General features: G+C 45.1%; 1 protein-coding gene across 3 annotated transcripts; it reads left to right on the top strand.

Annotated features, from left to right (window-relative positions):
* Positions 1-1,962: 1,962 nt before the first annotated feature.
* Positions 1,963-18,567, top strand: LOC123578823 (zinc finger protein 233-like). Of its 3 annotated transcripts, XR_006702525.1 has the most exons (3): positions 2,000-2,068; positions 4,364-6,340; positions 7,799-7,911. XR_006702525.1 is itself a non-coding variant. In XM_045442044.1 (2 exons), exon 2 carries the CDS (start codon positions 17,671-17,673, stop codon positions 18,439-18,441), a length of 771 nt encoding a protein of 256 aa, XP_045298000.1. In that variant the 5' UTR covers positions 1,963-2,068; positions 16,873-17,670; the 3' UTR covers positions 18,442-18,567. The 3 variants fall into 3 exon arrangements, 2 of the variants coding, with proteins under 2 accessions (XP_045298000.1, XP_045298001.1); XM_045442044.1 differs by lacking the exons at positions 4,364-6,340; positions 7,799-7,911 and adding an exon at positions 16,873-18,567 and having other exon boundaries at positions 1,963-2,068; XM_045442045.1 differs by lacking the exon at positions 7,799-7,911 and having other exon boundaries at positions 1,992-2,068; positions 4,048-4,819.
* Positions 18,568-22,766: the final 4,199 nt, after the last annotated feature.

The raw sequence follows: 22,766 nt of genomic DNA, 5'->3' as shown, positions 1-22,766 counted from the left end.
CCCTACCCTCTTTTTCTTTTTCTTTTCTTTTCTTTTCTTTTCTTTTCTTTTCTTTTCTTTTCTTTTCTTTTCTTTTTTCTTTTCTTTTCTCTTCTCTTCTTTTCTCTTCTCTTCTTTTCTTTTCTCTTCTTTCTTTCTTTCTTTCTTTTCTTTCTTTCTTTATGTATCTATCTATCTATCTATCTATCTATCTATCTATCTATCTATCTTAGTCATATATGGATATAGATGTATATCTTCATTCTCAATTGCCTTTGGTCTATTTTTCAATACTTTCATCAGTACCATACTGGTTTAGTTACCATAGCTTAGCAGTGAGTCTTGATATTTGGTAAAGGAAGGATGTCTTCCCATCTTGTTCTCTTTTAGGGTGTCTTGGCAGTTTCCAGTAAGGGTAATAAGAGACACAAACAGAACCATCTGTGTAGTATTCTTTCTTTAAAAAAAAAAAAATCTGATCAAATTGAACCTCTAATTCTAACCATTGGCATATGGAATGTATGAAGAAATATTTGTGATAACATGAATAAAACTGAAGGGCATTATGCTAAGTGAAATAAGCCAGACAGAGACAGACAAATACTTCCTGTTATCACTTACATATAGAATCTAGGAGGGGGGAAAATAAAAAGCTGAATTCATAGAAATAGGGAGTAGAATGATGGTGGTTGCTTGAGGTTGGAAGGTGGGGAAAATGAGGAGAGGTTGGTTTAAAGGGTACAAACTTTCAGTTATAAGATGAATAGGGTCTGAGGATTTGATAGTGCCCTATTGCATACTTGAAATTTGCTGCGGGTAGAACTCACAGGTTCTCACCAAAACAAACAGAGTTAGGTTGATGGATGTGCGAATTCATCGTGGAAATCCTTTCACAATGAACACATATCAGTTCACCACTTACACTTTAAATATGTTACAACTTTTTTCTCAATCATATCTCAATGAAGCTGAAAAAAAAGTTGAATTTGTTACCATTATCTGATCAAGATCCCCCACTTTCACACCTAATTTTGAATAATCATGGTTCATTGATTTCAACAACCCTGTAGAAAAATAAAACATCTTACTGTATTTTATGATGTCAAGTGCAGAATGGACTGTAGGTGATATGCTGAAAGCAAACTAGAGAGACATTTTCAAGCTGTATTTCAGGCTTTTCTTTTCCAAACTGCAGTACTTCCTTTACTTCCCTGCCACTACAATTTTTTTTTTCATTTATCAGAAAATACCCTCATTTCCAAGTGCCCAATTAAAACCGAGAGGAGTGGGAAACTTTAGTTATTTGTCTTGTGGTCTGGATCCATCAGAAGTCACTCTTTGTTTTTGCGGAAACTTATCATCATTGGAAAGAAAACCTCATATCAGGTAAACGTTGTCAGAGATCTCGACACTTCCAGATACACTAGCATCAAACCAGCCTTGAGAGCCTAGCTTCACTTCTCTCTCCTATACAGCTACATTTCTTTACAGTCGCACCTATTAGTACTGTAATTAAAAAAATATATATATATATTTACATATATATATAATTTTTTTTTTTTTTTTTTTAGAGAGAGAACGAGTGGGGGAGACAGGCAGAGAGACCGAGGGGGTGGGGGGAGGGAGAAAGAAAGAATGTTAAGTAGGCTTCACGCTCAGCGCAGAGCCGCAGAGCCAAAAGCTGGGCTCAATCCCAAGACCCTGAGATCGTGACCTGAGCCAAAATCAAGAGTCGGAGGCTCAACCCATTGAGCCACCCACAGGCGTTCCTAAGGAAGGTTTTTTTAAACAAGTAAAGAAGGAAAAGAAAAAGAAAAGAAAGGTCAAACGCTAATAGCACCTGAGAACGGACTTAACTGCAACTGTTATACATTTAAGGGGGGAAAAAGTGGCAACCTTTAGAGCCGCATTACCGAGGATTCTGGGAAGTGTAGTCCAGGCCTGTGGGAGTCACAGCCACTGCCACGGAAAGAAGCTATAAGCCCTTTGTACCGCAGGGGGTTCTGGGAAGAGTAGTCTAGGGACGGTGGCCGACAGGGCACTTCCGCCCTGGGAGGATGAAGACGCGTTCATCGGTACCTTCTGGGAGGTGAGTCGGTGCCGAGCCCCTGCGTCTCTGCCAACCTTGCCCGGGCGCGGAGCCCGCAAGTGCCGCCCTCTCGCTCGGGGAATAGAAGAGGCATAGAAGCCGCTGAGGGCCGGGGCGGCGGGGTGTGTCACCTTGGCGTTGCGGGCGGGGGTCGCGACCTCGGTTTCTCTCGCCTCCTACACGCTCTGCCGCCTTCTAGCGACATTTTGTGGACTTGTTTACTTTCTCCATTTGTTCTCTGTAAAGTGGAATTAAGGGTAGTACCTTCCTAGTAGGCACTAGTGTAGTGGGGTTTACGTGAAGTAAGTAGATGTAAGAATGCTTGAAAGCGATCCTGGCACAGGGACGGTGGCCGGTTGTTACAAGTCTACGATTTCTTTCCAAGAAGCGCTCGGTTCCTGGAAGCTTGTGAGCCCGGGGTGAGTTCAGCGCTGCAGCGTCGCCAGCCCTTCTCTGACGCCTGCGCGAAGCAGGGCCATTTAAGATTCCTCTTGACTCTTCACTACCCCACCCCACCCCCTTTTTAAAAGAAGGGCTGGCCTCACTCCCAGCTCGGGCCTGTGATTGTCCTCCGTGATTTATCCTGGACCAGAGACAAAATTGTGATCTCTCCCAGCCTCCTTTCCTGTCTCTGCCCCAAGTTCTCAGAGGGTGCAGGGGAGAAGTGACCCCCAGCGTCCTGCTAACTGGACGAGCGGACCTAGGCCGGCCGACTCCATTTTGTTCTGTGTCCTCCATCTTGAGTGACTATGTCCCCAACATGGCCCCCTTTCTGGGAGAACCACAGAAAGACATTCCCGCTCAAACCTCAGACCACGCCTACTCCCCTGGAGTAACTTCCCGCTCACCCAAACTTCCCATTCAAATCACGCACGGCAACCTGCGCAACGGGACTATGACCCTTCCCCAGCCTTGGCTAAGGCCATGACCATCACACCACCAACTGCCCCTAGATCCCTATAAAACCTTTGTGCTTTTGAAACTCTCTCTCTCTCTCTCTCCCCGGCATCTCACCACTGTGTCGGTGCAGGTAGGGGATTGAGCTCGAGCTAGCTCAAATAAAGGCTCTTTGGTTTTGCATTGGACTCGGCTCCCTGGTGGTCTTTGGGGAATCACGAATTCTGGGCATAACATTTGGGGGCTCGTCCAGGATCCCCAAGACCCCCGAGGGACCCCCGACCCGGAGAGCCTGACTGGCCATAGTTAGTGTCTGTTCGTTCCCTGTCTCTTCTGTGTGAGCTCATTTCTGAAATTCTGGTAGTGCCTGGCACGGTCTAAGTGGATGCACAGGAGGACCACGGGCCGGGAGTTCTGGAAGACATTCTGATCCTCCCTTCTGGAGGGACGTGGATTCCCCTCAAAGGTCTGAGACGAAGCAGGTCGCTCCTGCCGGTCAGTGTGAGGCCGTCGTCTAGCTTTCAGTTTTGCTTCCATGGAGTTGGAAGACTGTTTCTAGGGGCCCTCTGTCTGTTTCTGTGTTTCTCTGTTTTGTTCTGTGGACTTACTGGACGGACATTATGGGACAGACTCAGACTACTCCTCTAAGTATTATGATTGATCACTTTAAGGATGTCAGGGGAAGAGCTAACAACCTCAGTGTGGAAGTCTGAAAGGGTCAGTGGCAGTTGTTTTGTTCTAGCGAGTGGCCATCTTTCAATGTCGGATGGCTGCCAGAGGGAACCTTCGACCTCCCTACCATCCACCGAGTCAGGGGTATCATCTCTTGGCCTAAGATGGGCCATCCTGATCAGCTCCCTTACATTATCACTTGGCAGGTCCTTGTAGAAGACCCACCCTCTTGGCTTAAGCCCTTCCTAGCCCCACACCCTCCGGAGCCGAAACCCATTCTTGCTTTGCAGGGGACAGAGAAGGAGGAGAACAAGAAAAGTCTTATCCAGCCTTCAGCACCCCTCTACCCTGTCCTACAAGGGGGGACTGAAGAAGAATTAATTTTTCCTCTCCTGTATAACCCCCCCTAGGATGCGGGAAGAACACCATCCTCCCCCTCCAGGGGAGGCAGATGCTGTTCCGAGAGCGGGAGGTGGAAACGCTCCAGTGGGAAGCCCGCCCTTTACCAGACAAAGGGCTCAGAGGGAGCAATCCGCCTCTGCTGCTGACTCTACTATTCTGCCCCTGCGAGCCACCGGACCCCCAGACGTAGAGGGGAATCAGCCCCATCACTATTGGCCTTTCGCCACTAGTGACCTCTACAACTGGAAAGCTCAGAATCCTAAGTTTTCCGAGAAACTAGCAGGGCTTATTGATTTATTAGACTCTGTTCTTTTTACCCATCAGCCCACATGGGACGATTGCCGGCAGCTTTTGCAGGTCCTGTTCATGACTGAGGAAAGAGAAAGAATCCTCAGTAAGGCCTGAAAACTAGTTCCGGGTGCAGACGGGAATCCCACCACCAACCAGGCTCAGATAGATGCCTCCTTCCTCTTAACTTGGCCCAAGTGGGATTTCAGCATGGCAGAAGGTAAGGAGAGGCTCTGGGTCCACCGCCAGACTCTAATGGGGGGGTCTCTGAATGGCTGCTAGGAAGCCGACCAATTTGGCCAAGGTAGGAAATGTACAACAGGGAAAAGATGAATCTCCGGCTGCCTTTTTAGAACGGATCACGGAGGCATTCCGTACCTATACCCCCATCGATCCAGAGGCTCCGGAAAGCAAGGCAGCTGTTATCATGGCCTTTGTAAACCAATCGGCCATAGACATTAGGAAAAAATTACAGAAAATAGATAGACTAGGAGAAAAAAGTCTGCAGGACTTACTGGTGGTAGCCGAAAAGGTATATAATAACTGGGAGCCTCCTGAGGACAAGCAGGCTCACGCCATGGTGGCTGCCAGCAGTAAGCAGACTCGAGACCTGGCCAGAATACTACTAGCTACCACTGCTGACTCCCCCGAGGAACGAGACCGCTGTCTCTGGCAGCTGGCAGACGACTCAAAAGGAGGTAAAGGAACCACCAAGGGGGGAAGCAGAGGCTGCAGAAAGATCAGTGAGCATACTGCAAGGAGATGGGGCATTGGGCCCAAGATTGTCCAAAAAAGGCCAGCGGGAAGGGAAGCAAGACTGATCAAGTAAAAGTCTTAGAGCTAGATGAGCTGAGTGATTAGGGGAGTGGGGGTTCGGACCCTCTCCCCGAGCCCAGGGTAACTCTTAAAGTGGAGGGGACCCCTGTTGACTTCCTTGTTGACACTGGAACACAACATTCGGTCCTCTGTACCCCACAAGGAAAACTAGCCAGCAAGAAGTCCTGGGTACAAGGGGCGACTGGTATGAGCCAGTATTCATGGACTACCCAAAGAATGGTAGATTTGGGGACGGGCCGGGTATCCCACTCCTTCATGGTAATACCAGAATGCCCCTACCTGCTGTTAGGACGGGACTTAATCAAGATTGGAGCTCAGATAACTTTCAGACAAGGGGGGCCTCAGGTCACCGATGGCAAGGGCCACCCCATCCAGGTCCTGACCATGAAACTAGAGGATGAATACCGCCTCCACTAGGAGGCTCTCCCGAGAGAGGATAATATAGACAGATGGCTACAAGAATTCCCCTCTGTTTGGGCAGAGACTGGGCAATAGGACTAGCCACTCACAGGACCCCAGTCCTGGTAGAGCTCAAGCCAGGAGAAGGTCCGGTAAGGATCAAACAATACCCCATGTCTCAGAAGGCCCGGAAGGGGATCCAGCCACACATCCGGAGACTATGAAGCCTAGGGGTACTAGTTCTTGCCAGTCTGCCTGGAACACCCCCCTACTGCCAGTCAAAAAGCCTCACACAAATGACTATCGACTGGTACAAGACCTTTGGGAAGTAAATAAGAGGGTCACGGACATACACCCAACTGTTCCCAACCCATATACTCTCTTGAGCTCCTTGGCGCCCTCCAGGGCCTGGTATATTGTACTAGATTTAAAGGACGCCTCTTCAGTCTGCCGCTGGCACCCCAAAGCCAACCCTTGTTCACCTTCAAGTGGCATGATCCGGAGGAGTGCTACAGCGGACAACTCACCTGGACACGGCTGCCTCAGGGGTTCAAAAATTCGCCCACCATCTTCGACGAGGCACTACACGAGGACCTGGGTCCTCGTGAGTACAGAAAGAAATACCCTGGCCTCACCCTTCTACAGTATGTAGATGACATCCTGATTGCTGCCGAGACGGCCGAGGACTGTGAGCGAGGGACCCAGGACCTGCTGGCTACCCTGGGGGCCTTGGGGTACCAGGCATCCGCGAAAAAGGCTAAGATATGCAGGGAGAGGGTAAGTTACCTGGGATACATCCTGGAGGGCGGACAGCGACGGTTATCAGATGCCAGAAAAGAAACTGTCCTGAAGATCCCTACTCCCACCTCCCGAAGGGAAGTAAGGGAATTCCTAGGATCGGCCGTCTACTGCCGCCTCTGGGTTCCGGGTTTTGCTGAGATTGCCAGGCCCCTATATGAAGCTACCAAAGAGGGGAAAACATTTGAATGGACTGAAAAAGAAGAAACTGCCTTTAATCAGTTAAAAAAGGCCCTCGTAGGTGCCTCAGCCCTGGGCCTGCCAGACATTACGAAGCCCTTCCACCTCTTTGTAGATCAACACAAGGGAATAGCAAAAGGGGTTCTAACTCAAGCCTTAGGCCCCTGGAACCGCCCCGTGGCTTACCTGTCTAAAAAGCTAGACCCAGTGGCTGCCGGCTGGCCGCCATGCCTAAGAATTATTGCGGCGACAGCACTCCTAGTCAAGGACGCAGACAAACTGATCCTAGGACAGGAGATCTGGATCATGACCCCCACACGCCATTGAAGGGGTCCTGAAACAGCCTCCTGATAGATAGATAAGCAACACACGTTTGACTCATTACCAGAGCCTCCTACTCAACCCTCCATGGGTGCAGTTCCGCCCCAGTGCGGCCCTCAATCCTGCAACCCTGCTGCCTGACCCTGACCTAGATGCTCTACTACATGACTGTGCAGGGATCCTGGAGCAAGTACATGGATTCCAGACGGATCTGACCAACCGGCCCCTCCCCGATGCTGAGGCTACTTGGCTCACTGATGGCAGCAGCCTTGTGCGGGATGGACACAGGTATGCGGGTGCAGGGGTGGTCACTGAAACGGACACCGTATGGGCAGAGGCTCTACCCTCTGGAACGTCAGCCCAACAAGCAGAGCTCACCAAGGCGCCCTCACCAAGGCGCTGATGCTGGGAGCTGGAAAATGACTTAACATCTACACAGACAGCCGTTATGCGTTTGCCACAGCTCATATTCATGGGGCAATTTATCAGGAGAGGGGGTTACTGACGGCAGAAGGACTGACTATAAAAAATAAGCAGGAGATACTTGACCTGCTTACAGCCTTATGGCTTCCTGCCAAGCTGGCCATTATCCACTGCCAAGGGCACTAGAAAACTGATAACCCAGTAGCTAGAGGTAATCAAAAGGCTGACCAGGCAGCCAAGGCAGTAGCCCTTACTTCAGTCCCCACCATGACCATACAACTACCGGACCCAGGAGACCCAGTTTTACCAGACCAGCCCAAATACTCCCAGGAGGAGTTACAGCAGATCAAGAAACTCCCCATGGCCCAGGAGATAAAGGGATGGTGGTATACACCTAACAAGGAGCTCGTGCTGCCAGACTGGCTCAGAGTCTCAGTATTACAGCACATGCATTGGTCTACTCACATGGGGGCCCGAAAATTAAAAGACTTAATCCAACATGCCGGAATCAAGATTCACCAACAGGACACCAAAATAGAGCAAGTTGTATCTGCCTGCAAGACCTGCCAATTCACCAACGCGAGGGCCACATCAAATAAAAAAGGAACCAGGCTCAGAGGCACCAGACCGGGAGCCCAATGGGAAGTTGACTTCACTGAAGTCAAACCAGGAAAGTATGGTTATAAATATCTTTTAGTATTTACAGACACCTTCTCTGGCTGGGTGGAGGCATACCCAACCAAGCATGAAACGGCTCAGACGGTGGCTAAGAAGCTACTAGAAGACATCATACCCAGGTATGGTTTTTGTGCCATGATCATATCAGACAATGGACCGGCTTTTATCTTGCAGGTAACGCAGGCAGTAGCCATGGCGGTGGGGGCAAACTGGAAATTACATTGTGCTTAGAGTCCCCAGAGCTCAGGACAGGTAGAAAGAATGAATAGAACCCTAAAAGAGACCCTTACCAAATTAACCATGGAGACTGGCGGGGACTGGGTGACTCTCCTACCGTACGCCCTTTACCGGGTTAGGAACACTCCTTACACCCTGGGTTTTACTCCCTATGAAATCATGTTTGGCAGGCCACCCCCTATTATTCCCAACCTTCGAGATGAACTTCTTGCTGAGTTTAAAGATCAAGAACTTTTTCTTTCCTTGAGAGGGCTCCAGAAGGCACACGAGGACATTTGGCCGCGCCTCCATGCCATCTACGAGGCTGGCCCAACCCCAACACTTCATCAGTGCAGGCTGGGAGACTGGGTCTACGTCAAGAGGCACCACTGAGAGACCCTTGAGCCGTGCTGAAAGGGACCCTACATCGTGGTGCTGACAACCCCCACCACTCTCAAAGTAGATGGCATTGCGACCTGGGTCCATCACACCCACGTTCGGCCAGCAGACCCCTCCTGGATCCGGAAGGACTTTGTCATGCGATGGGCCATCAATCAGGACCAACACAACCCACTCAAGCTCAAGCTACAGCGCATTCGACCCACCTAATATTGGTAACTCTGTCAGCTCTGCTTGTCACTGCTCATGCTGCCGAGAGTCCCCACGCCCCCCAAAACATCACCTGGCAGATCATAGACACCAGCTTGGGGACAATACTTAATCAGACTTCCCAGAGCCACCCCAGGGACACTTGGTTCCCAGAACTTTGCATAGACCTCCAAACTCTGCTCCTCTTATCACCATATGCCCCCAGATTCCATGCGAAGAACCTTTATTTCTATGTCTGCCCTGGCCACTCTCGCTCGAGCACATGCGGGGACGCGGCTGACTTCTTTTGCGCCTCCTGGTCATGTGTCTTGACGGGGCACATCTGGTGGACCCCACCACACCAGAGATCTCATCATGGTAAAGCGACCCAGTGGCCCCCGACCGCCATATGCCTGGGGGCGCGGTAATCCCATAGTTATATCCTTTACAAGCCAAGGTAAAAAAACAACAGGACGGGAGAGTGGAAAAACCTGGGGACTCAGGATATACGACCAGGTTAGGCTGGGAGCCAAGGACAAGGGAACGTTATTTACCCTCTGAATGCAAGCGACTCCCCCTGCCCAGCAGTCCCCCAAGGGGGCAGGACCCCACCAAGTACTAGTTCCCCGACCTGCCCCCGCCCGGACGACCACGCCCAGAAACACCTAGGCCCTGGCCACACAGCCCTCCACATCCCCTGTCCCTACTGGAGTGTCACCCGCATCTCCTGCCCCAGGTCACAACTCACTATCTGATACAGACCCCCTGTAGAGCATGGTTGTCGGAGGATACCAGTTACTAAACACTTCTAGGCCCAACCTGACCAAGTCCTGTTGGCTCTGTCTAGATGTCCAGCCCCCATAGTATGAAGGTATTGCCATTAAAGGTAATTATACAACAGCCTCCAACTCTAGCTCCTGCAGATGGCAGCAGGCTACTGCAAGACTAACCCTCCAGGCAGTAACAGGGCAGGGCACTTGCATAGGCCACGTGCCCCCCCCCCCCCCCCCCCCCCCCCGCCGGGCATTCTCATCTCTGTAATGAAACCCTAACAGTCCCCAGGGAGACAGTGTATCTACTTCCCCCCAAAAATGCATGGTGGGCCTGTTCCAGTGGCTTCGCTCCCTGCGTCCACTCCCAGGTCCTTAGCGCTCTTTGGACTGGGATTAGTGGGGGCAGGGACCAGAATATCCTCACTCGTCATCCAGGACAAACTACAGAACCCTAAGGGCAGCCATTGACTTAGACATAGAAAGAATTGAGAAATCAATTTCTCATCTACAGGAATCCCTTACTTCCTTATCAGAAGTAGTACTCCAAAACAGAAGGGGATTAGACTTATTATTCATGCAGCAAGGAGGACTATGTGCAGTCCTAGGGGAAGAATGTTGCTTCTATGTTGATCACTCGGGGGTCGTAAAGGAATCTATGGCCCTCATAAGGGAAGGGCTGCAAAAACAAAAGTTAGAGAGAACAATCTCAGTCCTGGTACGAGTCTTTGTTCAACTGGTCTCCCTGGTTAACTACCCTCATCTCGGCCCTTGCCGGACCCCTTGCCATCCTGCTCCTACTAGTAACCCTTGGACCCTGTATCATCAACAGGCTGGTCCAGTTTGTCAGGGACCGTGTGGGGGCCGTCCAACTAATGGTCCTCCATGCTCAGTGCAAGCCCCTAATAACAGAAGAGGACAAAATAGAAATGCAGCCAGTCCCATGATTGGGTCTGTAAGCTACATGACAAGGGGGGAATGAAAGAGTGGACCTAGGCCGGCCGACTCTATTTTGTTCTGTGTCCTCCATCTTGAGTGACTATGTCCCCGACATGGCCCCCTTTCCGGGAAAACCGCAGAAAGAAATTCCCGCTCAAACCTCAGACCATGCCTACTCCCCTGGAGTAACTTCCCGCTCACCCGTTCAAACTTCCCATTCAAATCACGCACGGCAACCTGCGCAATGGGACTCTGACCCTTCCCCAGCCAATCGGCTAAGGCCATGACCATCACCCCATTAACTGCCCCTAGATCCCTATAAAACCTTTGTGCTTTTGAAACGCACTCTCTCCAGCATTTCACTGCTGCATTGGTGCAGGTAGGGGATTGAGCTCGAGCTAGCTCGAATAAAGGCTCTTTGCTTTTGCATTGGACTCGGCTCCCTGGTGGTCTTTGGGGATCACGAATTCTGGGCATAACACTAACAGTGTCCCAATCTCAATCACAAGTTAGCAAATATAAAAGTCTAATGAATCGACATCTCACTGTGATTGTGATTTGTATTTCCCTCATGATAAATGATGTTGAGTCATGTGCTTTTTTTTTTAGTGTGCTTTTTTTTTCATCACCTGTATATCCTTTCTGAAAAGTTTAGTGAAGTTAGCAGCATATTTTATTTTATTTTTTAAATTTTTTATTATTTTTGAGAGGGGGGGAGGGGCAGGGAGAGGGAGACACAGAATCTGAAGCAGGCTCCAGGCTCTGAGCTCTTTTCTTTTCTCTTCTTTTCTTTCTTCTTTTTGATAAATAATTAGGAGGAGAATCTAATCTCTGGGTCATATGCTTAGCTTTTTAAGAGATGTCAAATAATTTTTCATTTGTATTTGCGTATTTTATATTCCTTTTGGCAATATGTTAGAGTTCCAGTTGGCTCCACATTTTTTCTAACATTTGATATTTTCAATCTTTTAAATTTTAGTCATCCTAATGACAGTTGTGTTGTGATATATTGTTGTGGTTTTCATTTGTATTTTCTGATGCTTTAGATGTTGACTACCTTTTTTTTTTTTTTTTTTTTTTTTTTTTTTTTTTTTTTTTTTTGCCTTTTGGGCATTTGCATATTTTCTTTTTGAAAGGTTCAATTCTTTTGCTCAATTTTTAAGCTAAGTTGTTTACTTTGTATTGAATTTTAATAGTTCTTCTAATATTCTGGATACAAGTCATTTTGACCCATGAGCATTTAGATCTTCTTTCACTTATTTGGGTCATTTCATTTCCCTCAGCTTTGTTTCACAGCTTTCAGTATGTGGGTTTCTTACATGTATTTGATAAATTTATCTCTAAGGGATTGATATTTAGGGGGTACTATTCTAAGTGCTGTTATTGTTGAAATTCAGTGTCTGTTTGTTGCTAGAATATAGATATATAATTGGCTTTTGTATCTTGACCTTGCTAACTTTGCATAGTAAATCTAAAAACATTTTTCTGACCTGTTAGAATTTTCTACACAGATGGTCATCACTAAATAAAAAGTTGTACTTCTTCGATTCCTGTCCCCATTGTGTTGATTTCTTTTTCTTCTCTTATTGCACTGGCTAAGACTGTTAGAAGACTTTTGGATAGACGTACTCACCATATACATCCTTTACTTGTTCCTAATCTTAGGGAGAAAGTGTTTAGTCCTCCATCACCTGCTGGCCTTTTTGTAGATGCCAGTCACTGGGGTTGAGGAAGTCCCCTTCTAGTCCTACTTTACTCAAGAGCATTTATTATGAATGACCATCAACTTTTTGTAAATGCTTTTTCTTTTAATAATCGGATCATCATATGTTCCTTTGGTTCAATTTGATTCTTTTCGACCTTGTTTTTTACACTTAGTTAGGTTGGGTCTAGAGTAATCTTTATTCCAGAGCAGTGGCTTTCCAGCAGCTTTGCCCCACCATGGGACATTTGGTAGTGTCTGGACATTTTTGGTTGTCATGATTAGGGTGGGTACCACTGACAACTACTGGGCAGTGGACAGGGATGTTGTTAAATATCCTACAATTCACATGATAGCACCTGGCAACAAAGAATTGCCTGCTGCAAAATGTCAACTGTTGAGAAACTCTGTTCTAGAGATAGTTTAGCCCTTTTACCTAAGCATGGCCCCTCAGTTGCTGCCAAATGTCCCTAGTGGTCAGTGAGGGCTTTCCATTTTGACTGTCTGGAATTCAAACACCTCTAAGTCCTACTAAGCTACTAAGCTCTGGAAACCATTCAGCCCATAACTCTCCGGTTACTTTTTGCCTGGCCTGTGGAGTTTCCTCATATATGTGCACAGTTTGGTCTTTAGTGGTGGACTCAAAGGGATTCCTGTGCAGATTTACAGTACTTTTCTTCTGCATTCTTCTTTCTGGAACTCTGCTCTGCAATTTCCAGCTACCCAGTCTCCTTGTTCTGATTTCTGTCTCTTCCACTCAGCAGGTCTCTGTTTGGGTTCCTCCTTCTTGCACCTGCAGTTCAAAAGTTATCGATTGGCAAATATCTGGGGTGATCATAGGACTCCTCATTTGTTTCCTGCATTTAAGAGATCAAAGTATTGTGCTTTCGATGTCTGAAGATGATTGTTTCATACTTTTTCCCCCTATTTTCCTACCCATGATAGGAGGGCATGTTTAGTCCTAGTTATTCTGTTATAGCCAGAAATAGAAGTCTGTCACCTACATTTTATTTTATTTTATTTTAATTTTTTTAATGTTTATTTATTTTTGAGACAGAGAGAGACAGAGCATGAACGGGGGAGGGTCAGAGAGAGGGAGACACAGAATCGGAAACCGGCCCCAGGCTCTGAGCTGTCAGCACAGAGCCCGATGCAGGGCTCGAACTCACGGACTGCGAGATCATGACCTGAGCCGAAGTCGGCCGCCCAACCGACTGAGCCACCCAGGCGCCCCTGTCACCTACATTTTAAAAACATTTTTATTTATTTTAGAGAGAGCATGAGTGGGGGTGGTGGGCAGAAGGAGACAGAGAGAGAATCTTAAGCAGGCTCCATGCTCAGCACAGAGCCCTACTTGGGGCTTGATCCCACGACACTGGGATCATAACCTGAGCTGAAATCACAGTCGGACCCTCAACTGACTGAACCATCCAGGCGCCCACATCTGCATTTTTAATGACTACATTATAGTTCAATGAATTGTTCTTAAAGAATTCCCTAATCTTAGACATTTAGGTAGTTTATGATTTTTAAAAAATGTTTTAATGTTTATTTTTGAGACATGAACTGGGGAGGGTCAGAGAGAGGGAGACACAGAATGTGAAGCAGGCTCCAGGCTCTGAGCTGTCAGCACAGAGCCCGACGTGGGGCTAGAACTGTGAGATCATGACCTGAGCCGAAGTTGGATGCTTAACAGACTGAGCCACCCAGGTGCCCCTAAAAAATGTTTTTAAAGAACACTGCAGTGTTCTTACATACAAGGTCTGTTCCCAAAAAGTAATTCTGGAGACTGCCACTTCTGGAAAGATGGAGGAAACGTACTTTTCCCTATTCTTCCCACTAAGTACAGCTAAAAATCCTGGATGTTGTATGTAAAGCAAACATGAAAGCAGGCAGACTGGCTTGGGACCTAAGACTCGAGGAGTGATATGGCAGTGAGTTACTTGGGTTTTCTTTTTGCCTCATATATCCCAGACTTGGTGCTGGAGATGATGGCAATGTGGAAATACCAATGAGTACAGACCAAAAAAAACAAAAAAACCTTTTCTGTCTGGTCAGAGGGGTGAGGAAAGGGGCAGCTTAGCAAGACAGAAAACTTTTTGATAGTAACTACTCTTTTTCCAGTCACCAAAAAAAAAAAAAAAACAAAAAAAAAAAACAAAAAACAAACAAACAAACAAAAAAAAAACCAAACGAACAAACAAAAAAAACCCCGCCCCACACCTGCCCCTGCCAGGCTGTAATGACAAGCCTAGGCTTCCTGCCTTGCCAGCTATAATGAGCCCCCCAAACTCCCTGTCAGGGTGTAATAAGTACTCACCCACCACTATGTTGTCAAAGGAGACAATGTGGGAGCCTGGACTTCACACTCACCTAGTGATAATGAGTTGCCTCTCCTTTTCCCAGCTTAGGTGGTGTCAGAGGAGACCTAGTGGAAATTCAGGACTTTGACCACTACCCGGCAGAGTTGAGGCCAACTCCTCATACCCCATGTCAGTAGAAGCCAATGGGGAACAGTAACAAACCACCTCTGCCCCTTTCAGCCGCAGTCTTATCTGCAGAGACCAGAAGTAAAGGGCCCGAAGTCTCACCCCAGCCCAGAAGTAGTTAACTCCTTACCCCACCAGATATCAACAGAGGCCAAGTAGGGAATCTGGGCCTAGCTCTGCCCCCCTTTGCCTTTGAGAGAGGTGTCAGAGGGGGCCTAGTAAAACAGAAGATTTACATGAAATCCCAAGTCTTATAATACTCAAGAGGTCTGAGTTTCAGTGGAAAAATGACTTGTCATACAAGAACGAGGGGAATCTCAACTTGTGTGAGAGACAATCAGATACAGTAAAATGATGTTCACTGATGTTAGCTCTCAGTTAGAAGGGATGAGATACTAGTTACCTGACAAGGGCTTTTTTTTTTTTTTTTTTTTTTTTTTTTTTGTGGTAAAATATACATAACAAAATATATCATTTTAAGTGTACTTGTCAATGACCTTAAGTACATTCCCAGTGTTGTGCAGCCATGACCACCACATATCTCCAGAACTTTTTCCGTCTTCAAACTGAAACTCCATACCCATTAAACAGTAGCTCCGATACCTCCTCCCCCTAGTCTGGAAACCACCATTTTTCCCTTCTGTCTCTATGTATTTGCTCCTCCTGGAGAAAGCTTACATGAGCAGAGTGAACCACGGTGATAAAAGGATTATTTCAGAACATTGTTAATGTCTAACCTAATTAGAAGTTCTGTGGTACTTGTATTAAGTTATCTATAGTTATATAACAAATTACTCTTAAACTTATTGGTTTAAAGCCACAAGCATTTATTTATAGTTTTCGTGAGCCAGGAATCTCGGGCAGGTATCTAGGTGGTTCAGGCTCAGGATCTCATGAAGTCACTGCCAAGGAGATGCCAGAACTTCAGTCTTCTGAGGGCTTGATGAGGGTGAAAGGTCTGCTTCCAAGATGGACTCATTCACATCATTGTTGGCAAAATATCTCAGTTCCTCGCTGATTATTTGGGGGCCTCACTTACTTGCCAAGTGGGCCTCTCCCTGGGGCTGCCTGAGTGTCCCCAAAACATGGAAGCTGTTTTCCCCAAGAGCTAGTGATCTAAGAGAGTGGAAGGCAGAAGCCACAGTATCTTTTATAATCTAACTTTCGAAGTGTCATAGCATCACTTCCGCCATATTCTGTTTACACAGAGTGATCCTGATACATTGTGAGAGGGGACCTTTATAGGAGTATGGATATCAGGAGGCAGGGATCATTGGGGGCCATCTTGTGTGCTGTGTACCATAGCACCTTTTGTACAAATACAAATCCACAAAAGCTAAGAGATGACTCTAACTGTTCAGCAGAAAATCCAGCCAAATTAAGTGGCCACAATGGTCATAGGATTTTTACTCCCATAGGATATGTCCGCTATGAGAATACATTTTCTAGTGGTTTTTTTTTCTAGTTATAATGTTTATCAGTTGAATATTCTATATTAGGACTTCATTGGAATAAAGGGGAATCCTCTCAAATCTAGCTTGTTTAATGTGTGTTTACTGGCTAAATTAAGGATATGAGGGAACTATCTCATGGATTTATTATTAGGACAGAGGAAATGTTTCCTTTTACAAATAAATTCTTTTCACTTTTCTGAGGATGTCTTCTCTTTTTCTCTGTGGGAACTCTTGGCATCACATGATAATCTTTCTGTAAACAATAAAGGACAGATTCGGCATTTCCCAGCCATTTTTGCCTTGTCTTATACATACATGCAGGTGGTAATAGTGTAACCATGATTTTAAGGCTTATAAATATCCAGGATTTTGTAGATCTTATATACCTGCTGCAGAAAAGAGGCAGGAATTACTTAAGTGATTATTTTTATGGACAAAGAAGTAAAGTTTCTCCCCTGTAAAATCTTTCTGATACGTCTTTTTGTTGCTCTGTAGCCTTGTATTTCTAATTTGACCTCATACATTAGTCTTGGTATAGTTATAAATGAGTCTCCTTGGTACTTAGTGGGCAGGAAGGAGCCTGCTCATTACTGTGTTTCCATAGGCATGAAAAAGCCAGTGATAAAGTCAAGCTGAAGTCTTCACTGGTTGAATAAGATCTCCCGGTGTGATTGACCTGTGAAATATTTCTGTCTCTGAACAATATTCACTTGTCTTCATGCTCGCATCTGAATCCTTTTTATCCTTCTAGGACACAGGAATCAAAACAAGATGGAGACTTTTCAAAAAATAGGATTAAGATACCTTTCACATGAGGATGTTATATACTGGCAGATCTGGGAACCATTTACAAGTAAATTAACCAGAAATCAAGACTTTGTAATAAATCTGCAAAGCAAGAAGTCTGAGTTGCCAACACAAGGTGATTCCTCCTGTCGGGTGTGGGCAGGAGAATCTCAGGTTATTGAAGATGAGAACTGTGTAATAAAGCTTCAAGGGGAGAGTTCCAATACTATCAAAAGTCAAGAGTTTCCAATTAAGACTACTTGGGATTTCTGGAAGAAAATCTACCTGAGAGAGTCACACAATGATCAGAGTAGGTGTCAGCAAATTGATGTAAAAAATAAACCATCTAAGTGTGACCATTGTGTTATGAGAAGGATCTCTCAACTTTATGATGATCAGGAAGCACACAACAGCCAGAAGGCTTATAACCACAATAGTTGTGGAAAAGAGTTCCTGAGGAAATCGTTCCAACATAGTATAACCCACTCAGGAGAGAAACACCATGTATGTAGTGAGTGTGGGGAGGACATCAGCAACAGTTCAGTGCTTTGCATTTGTCAGAGCGTTCATGCAGGGGAGAAATGAGGTAGGAATGGTGAGTGTGGTGAGGGCTTCAGTCAGCTCACACCTGCAAAATCATCAGGGAATCAACACAGGAGAGAAGCCCTACAAATGTCAGGTGTAGGCTAGGGGCTTCAGTCAGAACTCCTGTCTTCCTACCCATGAGTTCCTTCACCCAGGAGACAATCTGTATAGGTGTGACATGTGTGGGAAGGGCTCGAGTCATAGCCCAGATCTTAACATTTGCTGTATCAGTGACACTGGAGAGAAATCCTCTAAATGTGAGATGTGTGATAAAGGCTTTAATCAGGCATCACAACTTCAAGCCTATCAGAGCCACCCCCCCGCCCCAGAGAAAAAAACATACAAATGGGAGGCATGCAACAGGCTAGTTAATCAGAATCCTAGTCCTCATCAGAGAGTTAGCACTGGAGAGAAACCATATAAGTGTGAGGTATGTGGGAAGGACTTCAGTAAGGCCTCAAATCTTCAAGTCCATCAGAGAATCCACACTGGAGAGAAGACATATAAATATGGTATGTGTGATAAGAACTTCAGCCTGACTTCCCACCTTCAGGCCCATCAGAGAGTTCACACTGGAGAAAGACCATATAAGTGTGACACATGTGGTAAGTACTTCACTCAGATTTCCCATCTTCAGGTCCATCAGAGAGTCCATACAGGAGAGAAGCCATACAAATGTGAGAAACTCTACAAATGTGAAGAATGTGGGAAAGGCTTCATCTGGAACTCCTATCTTCATGTTCGTCAGAGGATCACACAGGAGAGAAACCCTATAAATGTGGCATGTGTGGTAAGACCTCATATCTTCAAGCCCATTGGAGAGCTTGAAGACTTCAATCAGACCTCACATCTTCAAGCCCATTGGAGAGTCCATACGGGAGATAAACCCTACAAATGTTTTGACTGTGGTAATGACTTTAGTAAAAGTTCACGTCTTCAAGTTCGTTAGAGAGTCCATAATGGTGATTAATCCAGTGCACGTGATGAGTGTGAGAAAAGTGTTTTTCAGACTGTAGACTTCTCATTTTCATCAGAAAATCCACACAGCAGAGAATATTTATAAAATATTATATTTTAAGAATTCAGCAATGAGCTGAGTTTTTTTGTTAATGTTTATTTACTTTTGAGAGAGAGACAGAGTGCAAATGGAGGAGGGGCAGAGAGAGAGGGAGACACAGAATCTGAAGCAGGCTCCATGCTCTGAGCTGTCAGCACAGAACCCGACGTGGGGCTTGAACTCACGAACTGGGAGATCATGACCTGAGCTGAAGTCGGAAGCTTAACCAACTGAGCCACCCAGGAGCCCGGGGCTGAGTTTTTTTTTGTTTGTTTGTTTTTTGTTTTTTGTTTTTTATGATATCTGAATTCCACTGAAAGAAACCTATTGTGTGAATGTGGCTAGTGTTTCCAGCAGAGCTCAAAATTTCAGTCCTCAAGCCATAGAAACCCTGTGAGAATAGTACAGTAAGTTTCAGTCAGAACTTCTATGTTCAGTCAAATCTACACAGGAGAGAGCCCTTAAGAATGATAGGTAAGGTCAGGATGTTAGCAAAAGTATATAGATGGACATGACAAAATCCATACCCACTAGAATATAAGCTCCATGGGGGCAGGAAGTTTGTTTACTGCTGAATGATCATGACCTCCAGCCAGTGCTTAACAAACAGTAGGTGCCCTGAAAATGTCTAACTTGGTGGAAAGGAAACCTATCATAAATATGACAAATACGTAAAAATTTTAAGGAGCTCAACCCAGTCAGTCATAATCAGTTGTCCGAGGAAAAGGATTCTTGTAAGGAGCTTTAAAACGTAATTCAAGGAAGTGACCACTTAATAAAAAATACATAAAATCATGCAATGTGTAATTTGAGTGTAAGATTTTTTTGCAGTTGGCTCCTGTTCTCTGCAAGTTTTTATCTTACCACTTAAGACTCTCTGTACATCATCCATTGTGTATAAATCTCATTATCTCTTTTGGGTCTTTTGTGACAAGAAGAGACTGAATGATAAAAGAGAAACTTGTCTTCAATTCCATAAAGTCTTCATGAGAAAGGTGTGTGAAAAAAGGGGGACATATTATAATATGCCTTTTGGACGTTGAACTAAGCTATTAAGGCACAGAGTATTTTGAATTTTTTTTAACGTTTATTTATTTTTTTGAGACAGAGAGACAGAGCATGAACAGGGGAGGGGCAGAGAGAGAGGGAGACACAGAATCGTAAGCAGGCTCCAGGCTCTGAGCTGTCAGCACAGAGCCCGAAGCGGGGTTCAAACTCACGGACCGTGAGATCATGACCTGAACCGAAGTCGGACGCTTAACCGACCAAGCCACCCAGGCGCCCCAGGCACAGAGTATTTTGGATACCACCCCACACTTCTTATCTGCTTTGCTTTTTTTTAAGTTTGCTTGGTTGAATAGTTTACTTCAGTGTATATTTACTGGAGAGAGAGAGAGAGAGAGAGAGAGAGAGAGAGAGAGAGAGAGAGAGAACGGTTTCACACAATTTTTTTTTTTTTTTTCCTGGACCTTACCTTTCAGCTACTTGAGTTCCATATTACCATCAGAAATCCAGGGCCAGTAACGCTGTGCTTTGTCATTACCAGATCCTAGGGTGGACAAGTGGAGCTCATGGCTGTTTATATGAGGATGTTTTCAGTTGTAAGAAATAGAAAACCCAGTCTGAACTAGCTGAGACAGAAGGAGAATTTATTGGTGTATGTAATTAAAAAGAATATGGATAGGACAGGATATAGGCCCCATTGAAAATGGCTCTGGATTAATTCTTTTTGCGATTTCCTCATTTCTGCGCTTTTGGTTGAGTTGATTCTCATGTTTGTTCTTTCCAACTCGTAGCAAATTTATTTAAAGAGTTGATGCTCTGTTAACTCTTCTAGCACACCCCCTTTTCTATATACTTACAGAACAGTTTTCTGGACCTCTTGTTGTCCGTGTTTGTCACCTAAAGGGTTGGCATTTTCCTAAATATGCCCTATCTAAATGCCAATATTTATAGGTACGATTTGCCATTTTTATCATATATCAGCGTTCTGGAGAATCTTTTTCTTTTCCCCTGAGTAAAATTAGATTTTTCTCTAAAAAATAATGCCTGGGGGCGCCTGGGTGGCTTGGTCAGTTAAACGTCCGACTTCGGCTCAGGTCATGATCTCACGGTCTGCGAGTTTGAGCCCCGCGTCGGGCTCTGTGCTGACAGCTCAGAGCCTGGAGCCTGTTTCAGATTCTGTGTCTCCCTCTCTCTCTGCCCCTCCCCTGTTCATGCTCTGTCTCTCTCTGTCTCAAAAATAAATAAACTTTAAAAAAAAAATAAAAAATAATGCCTGTTGGGGCACCTGGGTGGCTCAGTCGGTTAAGCATCTGACTTCAGCTCAGGTCATGATCTCATGGTCTGTGAGTTTGAGCCCTGTGTCGGGCTCTGTGCTGACAGCTCAGAGCCTGGAGCCTGCTTCAGATTCTGTGTCTCCTCTCTCTCTGCCCCTCCTCTGCTCATGCATTGTCTCTCTCTGTCTCAAAAATAAATAAAAACATTAAAACAATAAAAAAAATAATGCCTGAAATTTTTTAAATAAGCAAATAATTTAAAAAAGGCACTAACGTCTCCATAATAAACATAATAAACAAGATTTTATTGAACATTTTTAGGGTATCTGCATATGGATACATATCTTTTCAGTTTTGCAAAACTAGGACAATATGCATACTATGTTGTAACTTGATTTTATTCACTCATTAATATGTTGGAAACCTTTTCTATCAATATTGATCTATATATATAGTGTTTTAATTGCATAGTATTCCAGTAATACAGACATATCACATTTTAACCAATTACCTACTGATGAATGTTCAGTTTGTATCTCCTAAACAGTTCAATGCAAAATTTAGAACAGTGACATCCATCTTCCTGCTCTTGAACTGTTATTTCCTTGGGAGAAATTTTTAGAACCAGTGCTGTAAAATGACAAACTGTGTCTAAAATGTATATAGCTATTTAAAGGGCCAAGAACAGTGAAGACAGTCTAGAACAGCATGAGGGGTTATACTTTCAAATACCAAACCTTTGATGAAAATGCAATTTTTACAACAGAATGGCACAGTGGTGGTGGGCACCGTGGTGGACAACAGACTAATGAAGCACAATAGAGTTCATGTATGGTACCGTCTTGATATACAACGAAGGAATCATTGCAGTACAGTGGAGAAATCTTCCAGTAAATCAGTATATCAGTAGAGGATCGTTTCAGTATATGGTAGTGATCAGATACATAGAAAATAAATGAACCTTGACTTCTATCTCACACCATGCTGATTTGTAAATCAGTTCCTTATGGTTACTAAGACCTAAAAGTGAACATTGAAACAGTAGAGCCTAGAGCTGCACCACCAATATGGTAGCCAACTAGCCACAGGTGACTGTTCAGATTACAATTAAAAGTTTAGTTCTTCAGGCACTCTAGCCCCACTCCTCAAGTGCTCAGTAGTCATATGCTACCATATTAGCACAGACACAAAACACTTCAGTCATCTCAAATCTATCGGATAGCAGTGTATGCTATAAGACACAAGGTAGTCTTTTCCTGTTGGGGCCTGTAATTGATGATTCTTTCCTGTTGAGGATTCTTCTGATGGAGTCTATAATTGGTACTTGTTCAGGGTGAGTGGTACACATGAGAGCTCCCCCTTCTGGCCCCCCGACTCTATTTTAATGAGGTTTCCTTTTAATGATTTTCAGAGTCCCTTTTATTGCTAATGAGTATTCCATGGGGTAGGTGTACTACAGTTTGTTTAACCATGTACCTGTTAGAGGGCATTTTGGTTGTTTCTGGTTTTTGATGTGATGAATAGAGCTTCTGTAAACACTCACAGGTTTTTGCATGAACATAAATTTTTGTTACTCTGGGATAAATGTTCAAGAGTGTAACTGATGGGCCTAGTTTTTCTTTTTTTTTTAAGATTTAGTTTTTGAGTAATTTCTATATCCAGTTTGGAGCTTGAACTCACAACCCTGAGAACAAGAGTTGCACGGCCTACTGACTGATCCAGCCAGGCTTCCCAATGCATGTTTTGTTTTATTTATTTATTTTTAATGTTTATTTATTTATTTTGAGAAAGAGAGACAGTGTGAGCAGGGGAGGGGCAGAGAGAGAGGGAGAGAGAGGATCCAAAGCAGGCTCTGAGCTGTCACCACGGAGCCCCATGCAGGGCTCAATCTCACGAACTCCGAGATCATGACCTGAGCCAAAATCAAGAGCCAGACAC

Source organism: Leopardus geoffroyi, chromosome E2 (genome assembly GCF_018350155.1).
Source record: "Leopardus geoffroyi isolate Oge1 chromosome E2, O.geoffroyi_Oge1_pat1.0, whole genome shotgun sequence".
In the NCBI taxonomy this organism is placed as follows: domain Eukaryota; kingdom Metazoa; phylum Chordata; class Mammalia; order Carnivora; family Felidae; genus Leopardus; species Leopardus geoffroyi.
Note: the sequence above shows the minus strand (reverse complement) of the source record. Positions and strands in the feature narration are given on the sequence as shown.

Excerpts from the sequence above, each read along its gene's own strand:
- LOC123578823 (XM_045442044.1), top strand. The coding sequence starts at position 17,671 with ATGTGTGGGAAGGGCTCGAGTCATAGCCCAGATCTTAACATTTGCTGT.